The 19,112-nt window shown below is 39.5% G+C and overlaps 2 protein-coding genes across 2 annotated transcripts in view; one reads left to right on the forward strand and one right to left on the reverse strand.

The window, feature by feature from the left end:
- Positions 1-19,112, forward strand: part of LOC105454508 (monocarboxylate transporter 4-like) — a 41,143-nt gene that overhangs the window by 221 nt on the left and 21,810 nt on the right. Inside the window, exons 2-4 of the mRNA XM_011697170.1 lie at positions 644-809; positions 4,267-4,377; positions 4,959-5,132. Of these exons, the coding sequence (XP_011695472.1) occupies positions 644-809; positions 4,267-4,377; positions 4,959-5,132 (451 nt within the window). The remainder of the gene's footprint in view (positions 1-643; positions 810-4,266; positions 4,378-4,958; positions 5,133-19,112) is intronic.
- LOC105454507 overlaps positions 17,142-19,112 on the reverse strand; it is a 2,411-nt gene continuing 440 nt past the window's right edge. Inside the window, exons 2-5 of the mRNA XM_011697169.1 lie at positions 18,816-19,009; positions 18,251-18,572; positions 17,652-18,103; positions 17,142-17,575 (exon numbers count right to left, since the gene is read on the reverse strand). Of these exons, the coding sequence (XP_011695471.1) occupies positions 17,490-17,575; positions 17,652-18,103; positions 18,251-18,572; positions 18,816-19,009 (1,054 nt within the window). The 3' untranslated portion in view covers positions 17,142-17,489. The remainder of the gene's footprint in view (positions 17,576-17,651; positions 18,104-18,250; positions 18,573-18,815; positions 19,010-19,112) is intronic.

Consider the following 19,112-nt stretch of genomic DNA (forward strand, 5'->3'; position numbering starts at 1 on the left):
CCCCCGCCGCCATCCGTTATTGCCCGCGATTACCTCGCGATCGATCCCGGATTACGAGAACTTTTGCAAACTCTAGATCTATTACGCTCGGTTTATCGGCTTTCACAGATTAAAATTAGTCGAATGATTTTTTTTATTTCAATAATCCTTTTCTAGGATGGCGGCAGAGAATCGGAAAAAGATGTAGAGCCTTAACTAACATTTAGAGAAACGTTTGCTACAAACTCATTTAACTTTAAGCAAGATTTACGCGAACGATATTTCGGGGTTTTCAATATTAAGTTTAACAGCACGTCTTGATAGCTCGGCATTTTTCATTCCGAAGATGAAATTTGTTTCCCGCGTATACGAAGATAATAAATCATTTTTTAGCTTAATATACTCTTTCTTTGAAATATGCGCTATAAATCTAGCTTAAGCGCATTTGCACGATAGAATTTTTATGTATCATATTGGTGGATTATTATTAACCTCTTGACAAATAATCTTGCGCAATATTTCTTAGTAACGTCAGCGCGGTGCGAGATTTCGTAGTAATAATAATAATAAACATGGGCGATTGTCTACACTCCTCTACATTGTGCCTCCCCCCCCCTCTCCCCGGTCTCTCCTAAAACGCGTTGAAAATTCATCTTGCTTGCAGGCTCCGCCCGAGACACCGCGAAGATGCATACATTGTCATCCGGTACATGTCCCAAGCACCCCCAATAATTACATGCAACATCCCATGCAGTACTATACGCCGACTCATTGTGTAGAGGGTCAAAATGGCACGTACACGCCGCACCGTGGAAGTTCGTATCACGGCGGTGAGTTTACCCTTTTCAGTACAAATATATATTACAGATAACGTCGATCGTATACTCCCGGATGTACCATTGTGCGGGATAGAAGTACGTCGTTACTATACGTAATCTTAACGTTAAATATTATCGTCATCGCTAAATTTTAATTCGATTCCATACCGGGATCGTTCCGTTTGTACAGAAGAGTAATATTAAAGTTGTGCTAATATTCAAATGTTTAATTGAATTTACTTTAATAAATGTTTAAATTAAATTTACTTTAATTAAATGGACTGAATTAATTTGAGTTAATCCAAAGTTACGTGACACCTTCAAACTGGAGTTTATAATAATATCGCCGATTCGTGCGCCGTATATCTAATATCTCTTGCAGAAATTCATATACTGCATACCGGTTAGTCGATAGTAAAGATAATTGAACGAATTATCTGTCTCGTATTTTTCTACGGTGATTTTTAGAAAATATTTTTGCCACGAAGTAACTTGTTTAGAAAGCATCAAGATTGTTGTACAACTTTTTGCGAGTTTTATTCTTTACGTACCTACATATATGTGTGCACATTGGATGTGTAATATGTGAAAAACATTGATTTTAAGATTTTTTTTTTAATCTTCGTTGTTCCTCGAATATATTTTATCTCTCTTATTTTTATACGACGACAGAGAAGACAAAAGAAGTAGGGCAAAATGAAGAGCTTACGACGAGGAGAAAATAAGAATCAATTCCACTTAACTCCGCCGAAGAGGTATCTCGAAATTTTGTGCTTGATGTATCATCGAAAACAGTGTCTATCAGAAAATGTAGGTCAACCGCCGGTTTTCAATCTCGACTGACAAAGGTGACTGACAAAGTGAATCCGAGTAGCAATCAGAGAATTGAAATTTTTTACCTTACTTCCTTTATACGAGAGAGAGAATCAATAATTCCACATCTGTCGTAATAAACATGAAAGGGAGAAGAATTCGGTGTTCTCCTTTGTCGATTGATTAACCTGAATTACAAAGAATGCAGAACGTATCGAGACACGATATAATGCTTGAGCTTCTTTGGAATTTACGAGCAGCACAAACGACGTGATGGGGGCGTAAATTTTATTAATCGTTTTCCCTTTATCGCTTATACGTGGCTTCGACAGCGAGGCGAAGATTTCGCGGAGATTTCACGAAGTTTAATCGGAAATGGAAAAATATTCACAAAGTCGAAGTTACATTTACTTACATTCGAGGCAGATTTGAAACGTACGGGAGTCTCCTCTCTTTACATCATCGGAGAGCCTCTTGCGTATTTACTTCGCTGCAATCATTGCACATTCTCCATGCTCCTCGAAGCGACATTTCAGATATTTCGTTTAGATCGTTCAACGAAAATGCGACCGTGATTTCACTAAGGATGCGGCACGTTCGCAAGAAATTCGCATTTCTTGCGAACGTGCCGCTCCTTTTCCGGCATCAAGAGGGCACCCTCGTAACTCGCCTCTCGCAACAATTTTGCCCTCGGTGCCGTCCTCGGCAATGTTCCTACGTCTCGTGTCATTTTCGGCAAAATACCTACTGTCGTCCCGTTTCTCTTTTTTTTTCTCGCTCCCGTCTCGCCGCGTTAAAACGCGCGCGTTCTTCGCTGCGCGCTCCTTTCATACCTTATTTTCACTATCCTACCAGGGTAATGAAGAATATTTCATTCTCACTACTAATTTACCTATTCACCTAAAGGCGAATGCGCGAGGCAACGTTCCCTCGTTATCGGCAATGACAACGGCAATGACGACGATGATAATGGTAGCGCCATACAAATAATCTTCTCCAAATGGTTTTACACGCTGAACGCTAATAAGCGCGCACGGAGCTCGCGGTAGAAACTTATCCACTTACGGACATGTTGTCCCAGAATTGAATTGCATTGGTGAACGCAGTTTTACTCGTACTGACACGGTGGCACGATAATTTACAACTGACGTCAAACTGTTATATAATACCGAGGAACGCCCGCGAATAAATTAGAAATTACGAAGCCGAGACATTTGCAAAGCCCGAAGTTTTAATCGCGTGTATAAAACGGGGCGTAAAATTAAGTAATACACGTGCGAATAATTACAAAACGTTATAGAGAGATATGTTCCCGTGTCTGTGCAGTTGGCACATTTTGTTTTTAATTTTTAATTTTTAAAAACCAATGCTAGTTTCAGTAGCACTTTCCATAGTTCTCCCATTTCTGATAAATATTAAAAAATGTTATATAGTACTTTAGTGGGAGATGTGCCGTGCTAGAACGTGAAATTAGCACGTTATTTGGTAATTTTTATTTTTTTGGTATTATTAAAAATGCAGAACATTTTTGAATGTTTATCAGGAACGGTAGAACTATCGAAAGTGCTACTGGAACTAACATTGTTTTTTAAAAATTAACAAAATGTGCTACCTTCACAGACACTATATGTTTTCCTAGTTATGGAGGAAAAAAATTCAAAGAAAAAAAAAGCGAGCATTAACATTTGTGGAAGAGAACAAATGGGAAGGCAATTGAGGAAAATATTATCAATCTTTCATATTTGAGTCTAAACTAGCCAAACAAATAATCAATTAATCAAGAATACTCGATGAAAACGGCTGCACTGGACTTGCAAATTTAAATAACGACAGTACGCTCGAATTCGATTTTCGCTGTTAGTGCGATACGCGCGTGGCTATGCAAAACCCAACGGCGTTTAACATTTAACGCCGCTAATGGAAAAGTTTGTGTTCGATATGCGGCCGCATGTGCAATACACACCTATGCGCGTTACCCATAATTCAGTTAGATACCTTTTTCCGCGATCAGAGCCTGATTTGGAAATCATGATTTTTTACGAGGCGTAACAGGGTCGCTCTTATTTCACGATCATCAACCCTCCTTCCCCCGTGACCCGCCCTTTGACTTCGTGCCTTCACGTTACCTTTTTCAACCTATCGCCTCGTCATCCCTTTCAAAGGTGCATTTACCTGACCCTCGCCTCTCCATTTCCTTCCTTCCTTCCTTCCTACCTACCTACCTACCTACCTACCTGCCTACCTACCTACCTACCCACCTACCTATCTTCTCTCACGTCGTTTCTTTCACATGGTTTCTTGCCGCCATCTCGCACCCTCTCATGCATACGCCGCTGTTGCCAGCCGCAGGTGTCGTCGTCGCGGTCACCGAACAGCCGCCCCGCATTGTGTGGAAGGACATCCGATGCCTTCGCGTAGTGTATTATTTCAGAAATTAAGTGCTTCAATTCAACGCGAACCAATTTGCCGATGACGCAACAACGGTATCGTTATCGAACGTTAATGGACCAAACGGTTCTCCTCGGCTATAGTCCTCATTCAAGAACGCTCTCACTTCCACGGTCTTGTTTAATCCCAGGCGGAAAACGCGAAGATACTTGAACGATACACGAGGATATACGATCGTGTTTCACGATTAATTCACGATTTCTTTCAGACACTCGTCTGCGTTACGTGGACACCGATGAAACTATGGGTGGCAATACGAATTGGGTCCTGGGCGATCTACGCAATCTGCATCGTTGCGTACCTGCATTTCGTCGTCCAGGTATTGCACTTCTCCTCCGTTCTTCTCTTTAGCAAAACTATACATATATTTAAATATATATGTATAGTTTCAATGCGTATAATAGAACGAACGAGTACGATTATATCATCTGCAATATTATTCCTTATTCTTTCTTTTTTTCTTGTCTGCACCTTTTTATATATTCCTTTTTATTATTCCTTATTCTTTCTTTTTTTCTTGTCTGCACCTTTTTATATACTTAATATTGTTTGATATTATAACTTAATTTTGTTTCAATAAATTATTTGAATAATGCAATTCTTAAATATAATTAAATAAATAAAACGTAAGCATATTAGTGAATAACGGTAGACATTAAAATATACTTAATATTAAAATGATGTAAATATAACTTTTTTCGACTCAAGATCTATATTACAAGTACCAGTTACGAAATTAAGTTACTTTGCTGAAAGTTTTCCATTCATACGAGTCAGAAATCTCCTATCGGGAGTGCAAGATGCTAAATCCGTGCCGCGAGATATTCCATTATCGCCGGTATCCGGACGCGATTCCGCGATTTATCTCTGAATTATAAAGAGGATAATCTTTTCTATCAGGGATAGACGTCGCCGGTATGCGGGCGCATTTCTATCCGGAGGGTGGATGGGGCTGGCTGGTCTGCGCCGCCGGTTTCCTCGCCCTGTTGCTCACCACCGGGATGCAGCTCGCTTTCGGATTACTTCACCTCTACGCCGCGCGACATCTTGGTGAGGTCCATTTGATGGACATAGGTAAGTCAAGCCTCTACATCACACACAGATCGCTCTGTGTACTTTCGCTACTGTACTTTCAACAATCGTACGCAAATCGTTCGAATACTAGTAGCGTCGTAAAATCGCTGAATATCTTATCCCTCCGTTGAGCGTTAGACGACTAGTTAAAGGGTCATGCCACTTTTGAGGCCCTAAAATGATACCTAAGTTTGGGATTTTTTTCTGGGTAAACAGATAGCTTTATTAAAAAATTATTTTAAGAACAATGTTGTACATATATAATAAAGTAAAAAAATTTTTTTAGTTTCTTATATATGTACAATAATGTCCTCTAAGCAGATTTTAAATGAAGTTATTCATTTACTCACAAAAAAATCCCAAACTTCAGGTATCAGTGTAAAATCTCAAAGGTAGCATGACCCTTAAGAAAAATGTCAGTTATTTTAATCGCGGGATATCAAAATATTCTCGTAGTAAATATCGTTCCGTAGAAAATATCGTGCTCTCGTGTTCCTTCAATACATCGATTTTCAATATAATCTCGTCTCTTCAATACAGTCCCTCACACTCTTGGCACAGAGTTATATAATTGACAATACTCGCCAATCGGAGACGATATTTCTCTTTTAAACGATTTTAATCCCGAAGCAAATCACCTCGTGTACGTACATCGTCATTCTCGATGCGGCGAACGGGAGCGAATTTTACCGCGAATGATTTTTTTCGGGCGATCGTGAAAAAAAAGAATTTGTTATTTGTCGAATTAGATTCAGATTTGCAGATGCAGTTCCATTTTCGCGCACTTCCGCCGAAACGAAACGCGTTCCGGTGCTTGCGAAACAATTTCGCTCTCTCATTAATATTCCAACCTTCTCACCAGATTGCTTCATATACACACATATAGAGCGTATACCGATAAATTGCATACGCGGCGAGGTGCGCCGGGTGTTTTTTGCTAGATGCACATTATGTCCCCCCTCCCCCACCCCCGTAGAATTTTCCGAAACCGTGTGTATTAAAGTTCTATTTCTTAGGATAACGACAGTGGCGTTTTACGACAAGTTGAAGCAACAAATTACGACGTGACTTCACGTTTCTCTCAAAGTTTTTCACGTCTCTGCGCGTAATTCGCGTTTTTTCGTACAAGTGGCGCGTCAGAACAAATAAATAATAGCGAATTGGTTGTAACATTTTATTTATCGAACAATTTCAAGTCGACGTGCTCTCCCTAGACTAAAAGTTAATTCCAAGCATTTGTCTTCCGCCTTCTACGTCGCAAATTGGATTTCAGACGAAACTTTCGCCAAGAACGAAGACTACGTGATTAATTGGAAAATAAATAATCCCATTAGCTCTTTGCACTTTTGATATTTTATTCTTCGGCTAAAATGGCTAAATCATTTAACGTTAAACGGTCTGCTAATTGTACGACTTTCGCGTCTTTTGAACACGTCCTATTTGCGCTGCTGCCAATTATGGAAACTATTACGCAATAAAATAAAACGTAGAGACATTTTGTTTACAAGAGAAATTCATTGCGAACAATGGATATTTATCTAATTGAGAGTCCGATACGATTTGTGTCCCTTCCCGAAAACAATATGTTTTAATTTATATTTATATAAATTCGTCGTTTATGTATTGAATACAACAATCCCGTGCACATCAGCTAGAAATTAATTCTATTTATTCATAATGTATTTTCGCGTTGCTCGAAAACGTATTTTTCAATTTACGCCGCGAAGAAAATCGCATTATTGCTTTTTGTCATACCGGCATTTGCCATGCTGACGTCAGAGCTTCCGTGAATTTATATGTACACGTCGCGTCGCGGGGACAAAAATCCGTCTCTCAGAACACTCCGTCAATCCGCCGAAATCGCCAATTCAAATCGCCGCATTGTGAAACTGTCGACCGCGAAAGATTATCCCGATAATGCGGATTGATTGCGCCGATACCAAATTTATAAAGTCTCGCAGACAAATCCCCCGATCTATATAAAAATTCATTTTGCCAGCTCGGCTAACTTGGTAATGGTAACTCGGGCAAAGGTATCCTTCGCTGTTTATTGCAGAAAAACATGTATTTTCTCGGCGTATAAACGTGCCGGAGCTATTAAATTATTTCGGTGCGAATCAGACATTCTAGACTTCCCCTTTTGTTCCCCGACCGATTCTACGCTCAACTTTACAAAGGACCCGGCAACAATGACATTGCCTACGCTCGCGCGTAACGCTAAATATTGCATTAATATTTATGCGCGTGCATAAATTCGCTTTGGAGATTACACAGGAGAGAGAGAGAGAGAGATCTTATTTGCTGTATGGTACTATAATTCCAGCCCCGCGATGGCCGCGATGCTTTTTATCTTTCAAAAACTCGCGTTATCTCGGTTGGCCGAGCCTGCGTCTGGCTTGTATGTACGTACGTCTATTATACTTTACAATTTTACCGTACGATGAGCACTTTTTTTTTTGTTTTTGAAACGCGCAAACAACGAGAGGACTCCACTCCTCTCGTCTAACATCAGCGGGATAGAATGTATTGAAAACTATTTTTTATCATTTTAACATTGCAAATAATGCCGCGAGAAGAACAGAGGAACGTATGAATACGAATAATCAAATTACATAGGTAGGTACATCGCGTCACTCGGAATATTGAAATAATTTCTCCCGCGGTACAAATTTTGTAGAATCGCTGTCGGAGCTTTCTTGTCTTGTCCGTATCACTTTTATTCCCTATTATGCTATTAATTCCCTCGCTCACAATTATTCTCTATTTTGCGCGATGATTAAGGTGTCATTAACGGGCGCGCGCGCCGGAACCGAAAGTGGAAGAAATGGATCTTGTTTATTGAGTTCTCTCTCGCGCGGCCTCAAGCAGCACCGCGAGCCGCGTAGTCCGCCCTTGCGAATAAAACGATGAGTTAACCTTGTTATTGCGACTTATTTTCCTAGCCAGTGGAGTGTTAAGTACCGCTTAATTTCCACAGTATTCGATTAAAGGTTAAACGGCAAGTTGTATAGCGAGCCGAGTTCGAGTGTGGTGGGGTGGTGGTGGTGGTGGTGGTGGTGGTGGTGTACACATATATCGTGGGCACGAGATAAAAGTGAAAGGTCTTTCCTCTTGACATGACATTTTCCCGACCTTAAAGTGATTAAAGTAAAGAGTTTTACATATCGATCGCGCGACGAGATGAGCTTCCTCTTCCTGGTTTTTGAAGGGATAACGCGTGCGCACGCGAAGAATCTGTATAATGAAGTATATATAAATACCGAGAAAAGTGTACTATATATAAATCGCATGAGCGTGTTACGGTAATTAATTATTTTGTTGCTTTGGTCATTTAGAATATGATACAAACCCGAAGTGGCAGTAAAGCTGGTATTATTTTTGCTTACGTTAAGCCGTTACGAGAAAACGTTAAAAAAAAAGGAGAATCTTATTTATTAGTCTCAAGTTGCAATTAACTTTTTATAGTCTATCTGCATATACATATAAAATTATACGGGAAAATAAAAAAAACTACCGCGGTAAAAAACATAGATAAAATATATCTCCGCGCGTTTATATCGGTTAAAAGGATAACAAATAAAGGTCATTGCGCAAAGTGTAGAATAATCAATCGGGACAATTGACGTAACAGTAATGTGTCCTGTATTTAAATTAACCCTTCCACTATCGAGCTGTCTGCACGTGTCGAAATATAAAAATAGACACTGCCGCACGTCTATTAGATCGCGCTAATAATAAAGGGGGATCTTAAAACGGGATGTGACGGCGGAGACGTTGAATACTCAATTTCGCGAACTGAATGTCGGATTATTTCTGCCGCGCGCTTCTCCGAAGAAAATGGAAGTTTGACTGGCTCGCTGTGAAGCCGCCGTGTAACGTCCCGCGGAGAAGTATCCCGGGGAAGAGAAAATATTGAAAGAGAAAATGCCTTTGGCGAAAGGATTTAAACTTTACCGTCCAAAGTCGTCAACCGCTAACATTCCCGACGTGAGTCGCGCGCGCGCGCGCGCGAGAGTCGAACTATGTACGTGACGCGGATCTCGGGCCGGTGGATGAAATCGCGGAACAAAACTTGTCAAACTTAGCGCCCGATCTTGACGTCGACGAGAGGCAAGAGTATCCGGCCTCGAGAACAGGATTGCCCGATGATTTTCCAAGATTCGGAACTCGGCTGTCGCGATCTCGCGCCCGCGCGCCTGTTATACATATCTCCCCGTTCGAGAATCGCGGGAAATCTCTCGCGAGTTTACACGAAAGCTCAACAGAAATGGTTGGGAATAAAATTCATTGTGAATTTCCGGAATCTCGCGCTGCATCTCCGCGGGTTTTTCGCGCTCGAGAGAGGAAGAGAAACGGCGAAGATCGTCTCGGGAAATCCGCTAAGTCGATCAATAAATCGATATACGTCATCCGCCAGCTATCCGCCACTTATCGTCGACATGAAAAATACTTTAACTCTCCCGTCGTCACACGTCGGGTCTTGCTAATACCCGCCGTCTCGACAATTTCTCAATATTTGCCCGCGTTCGCCGTAGCGTACAATGACAATAGAACGTATTGATCGTCCTGGAGTACCTTTAGGCTACATTCTCTCGGAGCACGTAGCCCTGACGACGGGAGCCAACAGCGTGCATAAACCCGCCGCCGCGCCGTATTCGTCTTTGTACCATTTGCAGGGATACACACTGCCAGCGTGTTATTTGTCGATCGACCTCAGCGGCGGCTCTCGCGCTGTGACTCGACCGAATCGGGGGGGTGGGGCGAATCCCCAGGACATTTGCGGTCCCAGGACATCTCCTGGTGGTATATTTCAACCGGCGGTGGCGGCGGCGGCACGAATCGAGCCGCTGTCCGCGAGCCGCGGTCCCACGAGTCTCTCGCCAAAGTACGATTAACGTGCCGTGGCACGCGCCCGCCCGGCCGCCAATGGTCGCGTCGCCCGCGGCAGCCGGGCGATTTCGCTCTTCCGCTTTATTTCGGTGTTTCCCACGTAAAACAGTGGACTCCGGAGGCGACAGCACCGGGACGGAATGCGAGTCGCCCGTCAAAGGTGTTTCCGTTTCGGACGACAAACAGAACGAGAATCGAAGGAACATGTAGGAGGCACATCCGGGACTATATAGATTTATTGCGCGACATCAGCGTGCCTGACAGAGACGCATGGTTGCGGTTCGCAAGATTCGAAGGATTTCTCGTTTCTGTCGCCGTGCAGGAAAAATCCTAACTGAAACGCGTCGAAACCACGAAATTTCGCAGAATCATTCGGTTTAACGGAATAATTTCCCCAATGAGATTGAGTAGTAACGAAGATTAGCAAACAATTCTATCGTACATTCTTGCGTGAGTTTGTTCGAAAATTGTCGCACTGTAATCGCACGATTATTATTATTTTATATTTGATATCTTTATTATTATATTTATTATTTTATTATCACTTTTCTCAATCACATTGCTTAGCCAGTCCTTTTAATTTCTTACACGTGTGTGGTCGATTACTTAGGATCCGGGAGAATCCGAGAAGCTCTATAATCCGTACATGTCGTTGCATTAACCAGTTGGGATTACCGGACTGTATCTATGTAGAGCCGGCGCAGATAAAAGCGATCGGTGGAATCAAGAGACTTTACTGCTGCGAGCAGTAAAGTCTCCTGATTTCACCGATCTTCTTCCAAGCAGATAACGTCCGTTAAATACCCTCTTCTCGAATTCAATTCCGATTGCGTCGACATTCATTAACGATCGTTAAATCGTCAATCAAGTGCGGATGTTAAAGAAATTCAAGTCCGCCCATTAATCAATCGTTTATCGAGAGACCCGTTCTGTCTCTCATTAAAACGTTATTTTAATAATAATGCCGCCCTTTTCCGCTTTGAAGTTATTGGAAATTTTAATGTCGAGGGAACAGGAGAGGTTTACGAAGAATTATGATTCCTGGCTACACGGAGATCTATTTACAAAGCACCTTTACAGAGACTAGCTCTTTTTTTTTCCTCCTATATACCTGTATTATTGCGAAAATAACACTTTCGTTCTTTTCATCTGCGCTCTCGGAGCTCTCTAACACGTTTCTTTCATTTTTCCTCCCTTCTCGTCATTACTCGTTTTATTTTAAGTGTAGCTACTGTAATAAGGTGCACACATAAAAGAATGGATCCCCATCACACCGTTGGCAAATGGAACGTTGGCAAACGTTCCTCAATTTTTGCGATGTTTTTCATAGCAAGAAACTTCGCTAGCTTGAATTATAGCCCGTACACTTCTTTTCCGTGGGCGGCGTACGTTACAGCTGAATATTTAATTACCGCGACGGAAAAGAGTTGTCATGTATCCGGTATGATAATTTTTCCGGTGTAAAAACAAAGAAGAGAGTCAAGGATTGCTGGATATGTATTTTCGAATAATATTTGTTTTATCACTTGAAAAAAAAGACAACTATAATGGAAATGATGACTTGTAACTACGAGTACAATACGACGGAGAGTCGACGCGATTAGTTCGACACGTACATACAGAATTGTTTAAAGTTTCGCACGGTTTCCCGCCGAATACCGCACATCACGCAGTTCAGAATTAATGCTGCATTTCGCGGAACGATATCGGACTTTGTGTCGATTTACTTGCTCTCTTGAACGACAACGTCAAGCTTGCTCAGAACTACCGATATACACGGCGTCATGTTTAGGAGTGGAAAATTGCTCATCTCCTGTTTGGAAGCGAGTTGCGCCAACAACGCCACTTCCAAGTAAGAGAGAGAACTGGGATAGGAAGAAGAGAGGATTAGAGAGAGAGAGGAGAGAGTTGGAAAGCACGAAAATGGAGAGAGAGAATGCGAATGGAGACGAAGGTTTTCGGCAGAAGATGTTCCATTATCGCTGCGCGTAACGAAGGAACCAGTCAGAAAGAGTGCTATCTTAGTTCAGTTTCCCGAACAATGCACTTTCTTTTCATTTTTAAAGTATAGAAAAGTAACTTGTTCACCCTCTGCATAACAATAAGTTTGTCTTGCGTTATAATAATCGGTTATATGTATTATTTATCTCGTACAAATAATGGAGAAATTGTGTTTTACATATGTATATCAAAAAGCAAATAATTTCGTAAAATTCTTTTTAAAACTCTGGACTTTAAATGCCCTTAAATTTATAACTTGTTAAACTCATAACTTGTTTATTTAGAATATTTAGAAAAAAAATTAAATTTGTCATTGACCTCTTGTCCTAAACCATAAAAATTTCACTATAGCTTAACAATATCGAAATTCTATCTCATAATTTGCGGAACATTTATTACGCAAATTAGTAACGCTTCTTATCATTTCAACATCAGAATTTTTAATGTTTTATAACAAACATGAATAATTCAAGCTTTCGCGCTTCGCTGCGATAATTTAATAAATTTATTCATATGAATATTTGTCGAATATTTATCGTCCAGAAATTATAAGGGAGATCTTATTAATTTGCACAGCGTAACTCACCTGTAGTTAGATATATTCCTAAAGAGATATACGTATAATTTGCATACGCGAATATTCATTGTGCTACGAAACTTGAAATTATAATTATTTAATGTTTCTTGATCAAATAATCGATAGATGAGAAATTGTTTGTAATTTTTTAAGATACCTTATACATATAAATAATTGATAAATAAGGAAGCCAGAGAGAGAGAGAGAGAGAGAGAGAGAGAGAGAGAGAGAGAGAGAGAGAGCAAAGAAGGGACAAGAGGATATTTGCTGGAAAGATATAAATGTTTGTGCATCCTCTTTCTCTCTCACGGCTTCAATTATTCACCAGGTATTATATCACAATATGCGGCGGCTTGTTTTCGCTTTACCCCTGTTTTCGTTAGTTTTCGTTCTCTTAGAGATCGATACGGATGATCCCGAGAGTGTGACAGATGCGATATCGTCAGGGAAAACGTATTCGTCCGGCTAAACGACGGAGAGCTCTCGCGACGTGTCGCTTCCTTCGGTGATCCTTCTTTCGATCGGCGGCGGTGTCTCTAGCTCCGGCGGCCGATTGGGGGGTACGATAGGAGCCGGAAAAGACGTAAGACGGCCGAAGCTTCGGGGATTTCTTCCCCCGTGTGATATACTGCGCCGCGGGACGATGCACCGTCGCGCCGCGCGCTGATGCACGTAGAGAGAGCCCCGCCGCGCTGGGATATGTGCTCCAACCAGATAGACCTAGTTTCGCAAAAGTTATCCACTGCTTCGTCAAAGTTAGAGGCTCGAGCGACGCGGCTGCCGTAAAGCGTCTCTCAGACCATCAATATTTACTTGTCGACCGAAGTATTGACAATGCCCTGCCAGTAATTAGCGCCGAGCCGCCGCGGCGAGGTGCACGAACGACGGACGTGCGTTGTCAATATCTTCAGTTCACGCCGAATCGCGATGATAAGGCATTATGTTGCCGGTATAATACTATAATGTTGCTCCAAGGGATAGAGCTGCCAGGGCATGACAAGCCTCTCCAGTATTTACGCGAAAATTCGCAAACGATGATTTGCTGAACCTATAGATCAGGATTAATCCACAGGTCATGAATTCAAGTGAAAATACGTTTGAAAAATTGTTTTACGATGATATTTCAATGGAACGCTTTTTGTCGAATTCGCATTTGAGTTTTAGAATCGCGAGATTTTAATTTTCAGCGCCAGACAACTTGTGAAGTAGAAATAAAATGGAAATTTTTTTTGTTAATTCGCGAAATTGTTTAAAAATATCGGAGTCGCCAGAATTTTGTTTAGCTTTGATTATTTACGGTGCAAAGCTACTGAAATTTTAATATCGAAATAAAGATTATTTTTAAAATTCGTTTACTAATAAAACGCTTGTGTGAAATGCTTGTAAGGGAAAATAAGGAAAATTTGATATACCTTATGTGCTCCATCGAATGTATTTACTGGAAGTGTTTAGAATTTATGAGCTATATAAACGTTCCATTTTATATTTATTAAACCACTTTATAACTGTTGTTTGCAAGGAGCCCCGGAGATACATGCCTTTAGGCACTTCAAAGTTGTTATTACCGACATATTGAAAATAAATATCGACCACTTAAGGGAAACTGGGTAACCACTCATCCCTCCCTCTCCCCTCTTTCCTTTTGCTCTCTCACGGCATCTGTTACCAAACTCTATATTTTCGTCTTGAAAATTTCGAAACTTTTTTATTCGACGGGTTTGCATTTCCTTCGACAAATTTAATTTCCACTTTCCCCGAGTATCGCGGAAATACCATCGATTTTTAATTCGCCCGATGAAGTTCCAGACGTTTGCTTAACCCTCCCTCCCCCCCCCCTCTCCGATCGAACTGCCAATTATTGTATTTGCGTTGTAGTGAACTTTCGTAATCACGCACACGCATATACACATATACAACTTAGTCCTGGATCGTACTTCGCCTTCGTTTTTAATCAAAGTTTTAATTTAGGCAACTTCTTATTGCATTCTTAAAAGCGAAAACCTGAATAAATCTTATTACCATTAATTTAGTTCGGCCACTCGTTTTAACCACGATTTTATTATCTTTAAGAACTCTTGAAGAGTATACGGCGAAATTTTAAGCGGGAAAAGCGGTACTATTTTCACAAAACTTCGTGCACAAACGTCAAATGATTTCTTGATTACTGTGTCGACGACTGTGTATATATATATACGGGAGTTTAAACGATTTAAACCTACGCAAAGATATATGTACGTCACGCAACGTATCGCAACTGCATTTACGTTCGAAGTTCGCGCTTCCAATTTGATTAACCGAGCTAGCATTAAGTAGCATTACGTGTACGCGAAGGTGGGTGTATGATCGATGCGGGCGTCATACTTTTTATTTTACCGAGGCCGCGGGCGTGAAATTTATCACGTCGCTATCTCCGATAAAAATATCCGTATCTTTCATTCACCATAAATCAGATTGTAACACGCTCATCCATTCATAATTCATAAGGGGTAGGGCTATTTTTATCTATTTGCTTCACATTCTTCGTTACACCGTCGCGGAATTACGTAGCCAATTACGCGCGTATTAAGTATTAATGCCGATTTCAGAATTACAAGATCTTAGTGCCAACCGAGCGGAACGATTTAATTGAAATTTATACAATTGCATTATACGTTTTCATTTTGAAATGAAACGCAAATCTGAATAGAAAGTAGCGAGCAATGGAAATAATCAAAGTCTATCATTAGGTATGTCGTGATTAAAAGAATATTAATATTTCTGTATTAAATATAAGTTATGTATCTCAATATTTATTACGGAAATACATTTTATTCTCGCAAAGATTTTAATTCAAGATTTAATTGAGATAGCGAAGATTACAAGCCAAAACGGAAGAACCGTCGGATCAAATTTTCATTAAGGAAAAACTAACTTCAGTTTTCCTCGGAGAAGCGTAGAGCTTGATCGTATGTACACATTAAATATATGCTTCGAGGCATATTGCCTTCGGGATCTCCTGTTTCAAGATTTTCTTTCTTATATTTTCTGTCGAATAGTGGAAAGCACTCAAATTGATTTTCGAGGACTATCAAAATATAGGCAAAGAATTTACTTGTTTCTCGCGAAGCTGTGTATACTGACAAGAGATATTGGTGCTTTTACTTTGATGATGTTCGAGAAGTGCAAAGTTAATACGACTTCCGGCGAAGCTTCTAGCTCCAATAATTTTTGTTCCACAAGACAGTTATGAAATAAAGTAAATATATACAAATGTTACATTGTGTTATACAAGGCAATACATACCGTGAACGTCTTCCGTTTTCAGTTCAGTCTTTTTCACTAAGAAATGTATAAAATTGGCGGCGTCAGTACCGACTCTTACGGTGTTATGCATCGGTCCCAAGTAAAATGCAGTGCTCGCGGCCACGGATTTCCAATCCACATGGCAATTATAACAAGATGACGTTGTAGTTGCTATGATTGAGAAGGCTGCTCGAAAGAGTGCAAATTATCCGCGAGTGCATGCCTCGCCACAATATACCGAGAACTAACACGCAAAACAAATTGGAACAACGGCCATATCTTTTTTCATGTTCAAAAGCTTGGTACTCATGACGTTCAGTTCACATCTGTGCGTTATAAACTTCGTTTTTCGCGAGGGCTTATAGCCGACGCCGGCAAGATTCGTGGAGTCATTTAAAGTCATCCGTACGCTCTTTCTTTCGGATTAGATCTTAAAAATATTATGGAAAGCTAGATCGAATGAATAATGGAAGAATATTGTAGCGCGATAGCATAAATAATACATTGCAATTGGATAAATATCGAGTGTAGATTACGTAGGCCATTTTCGAATCATCCTCTCCTTTTGTCTTGAACCTTTAACTCTGAGACACTGCGGCTACCCATTGTCGTCAGACATGAGTATTTAATCATCTCCATAGCCGTCGTACCTTTGGCACGAATTGCTTTTCCATTGTTGCGAGTAAACGGAATACTGCAGTATAACCAAAAATGAAAATTTGTTTTGATACTGAATTCCGTAACATCTTACTGATATTTAATATCGTTATGAGCAAGAGGAATTCGATCGTGAGTTGTACAGGCCTCGCATTAAAGTTACGAACCACGGTCGCAGCAATTAAATCACCGCAGAAGGGAAACTCCTTTTTAAACCCTGGCGGTGTCACAATAAGACGATGGTATCCGTTTGGCCTAGTTTCTCCTGTTTTATTTCGCATGTTGCATCGTGAGCACGAAAGTACTATCAAGCGGGGGATTACAATTATATACAGAAGGGATGCATTTTATACCGGACCGTGTACGTAAACCTCGTGTAGTGTGCGACCTTGTGCTCGCATATCGCGCGCGACGTTGAAATCAACATTGAAACCGGCCACGAACGATAATTTTACAAACGTTGTAAAGTATCATGGATTATTTGCATTCGTTTTCCGAAATTGCTTATTTCAAACAATAATCACGCTGAGTAAACGATCGCTTGCTCGATTCAATACGGATTATTTAAAAGCACTTCAGAAAAGTAATAAACGCGAAAAAATAAAAATATGCAAAATATATATAGTACAAACGTATAATATCAGTACAAACATATGTAATATCATAAATTGTAACTTGTTTTTCCTTGTATTCATCAATAACATCATTTTAAGACTCGTACAAAACGCATTCATAGATATTACATCTAGAATAAGATATAAATTTCTGTACTTAGATTTATTGCTACGACATTCGTTATACTGTATGTTTTTGTTCTGTCAATGTCGAACGATTATTTCATTGTTTCGTTAATAACAAAAAAAATTGGTGAACACGAGATCTAAATCTAGTAATGTACGAGTGATAAAATATGTTTGCAACACATAGCATATGTATTTTTTTTAAAAACGTTAACCATACGTAAGTATCAAAAATACAGTAGAGTCATTAAACCAAGATTTAGATTTCTCACAATTTTGTTTCTTTTTATCGTTTCCTAAAACGAAAAGAAAATCGACTTAGCGTGAGATTACATTTTCACTAAGAGGAAAAGAGAGAAAAGTATTACTCACTTTCTTCGTTCACCTCATCGACGGCAGTAGTTTTTCCGAACACGCCACAAAATTCATCATCACCGACTAAGCCTACCAAGGGTACTTTGGGGAATAATCTTTTGAATGCTATTGATTCTTCATTGATTTTATCGTGAATATCAGCTCCACATTGTGGACTCATGAAGGTAAATCCTATGGAATGTTTTTTTAACTTCACTTTGTCCTTAAATAACTTTAATCTCGCTTCGATTAGCTCTTTTGTATTGCATTTCCTTTCCAAAATCGTGGACCATGTCTGTACAGAGCCAGTAATTAGAACGGCGAAACAACGTGGTGTATAGTAGTAGTGCATTTCAAAAAATTCGAATCTCCTTTTTTGTCCTTTGCACAAGCCAGTATGTGCACGTTGTGCATAAAGGTCTTTCACCACACCACCCCATACGGAAATTATTTCATTTTCTTTACTAAGTCTATGCAAAAAAGAAATAAATATGTGTTATCGAACATTAGCAATTGTATAAGTACAACAGTTGGACATAAATAATAAATTCGGATATGTATTATTGCTTAGATTAAATTTATATTTAAATAAGCATATATAAATATTTATATTGTACCTTTCTCGTATGGTCGAGGCCCAACGTTTTGCTCTGCTACGACCCCATAAATTACAAAATAACATAAAACATGTCTCGTGATTCGAGGTGGATGTTTCATTATTAACAATTGTGCTAATTATCTCCTGATATTCAGCTGTTTTCCGTATGATACAATTTTCTGGTATTTTAAATGATTTCACTCTCACGTTCGGGATTTGTGGTAAAAACGCACATACCATATTTGCAGATGAATAATGTATCATTTTTTCACCTATTATAATATTGTTAGTACCCAATATTATAATTTCACAATTTTTAGGTAGCAAAGCCTCTACAATTACTTAAAAAAAAAAAGAATTATAATAAGAATTTTATTAATCTTACATTGTTCTATGATATTGTTACAGTTAGATGGAAAAATGAATAAAAGAACTAGTATTCAAATAGTATTAAAATATAAAAAAAAAAAAACAGTTTATCATAAATTAGAAAAAAATATTTACATCCTTGCTACTGTTAACAGGAATTTTTATTCATCTGCTACTTATTTGTAGCATAGACAATATGAAAAAATATAAAATACCTTTTATACCGGTTGGTATGACTTCATCAGGAATAAAAAAAAAACCTGCTGATGGTTTAATTCTTATATCTCTGATACTATCTATAAACTCTGATGGTATATATACAAAATTATTGTATTGTGTATATTGTTGAAATTTGAAACAACAAGGACCTCTTGTCCATTTTTCTTCATTAGCAGCTTCTAACCAAGATCTGAAAAAAATATTTCATACTCTTTATGCTGCGTTTAGTTTACAGTGTTACGTACTTTTCATTCACAATACGATGATGTTAAATATTATCACTAATAGTTTTA

This window comes from Wasmannia auropunctata, unplaced genomic scaffold (assembly GCF_000956235.1).
Source record: "Wasmannia auropunctata unplaced genomic scaffold, wasmannia.A_1.0 LD335985.1, whole genome shotgun sequence".
NCBI lineage: Eukaryota > Metazoa > Arthropoda > Insecta > Hymenoptera > Formicidae > Wasmannia > Wasmannia auropunctata.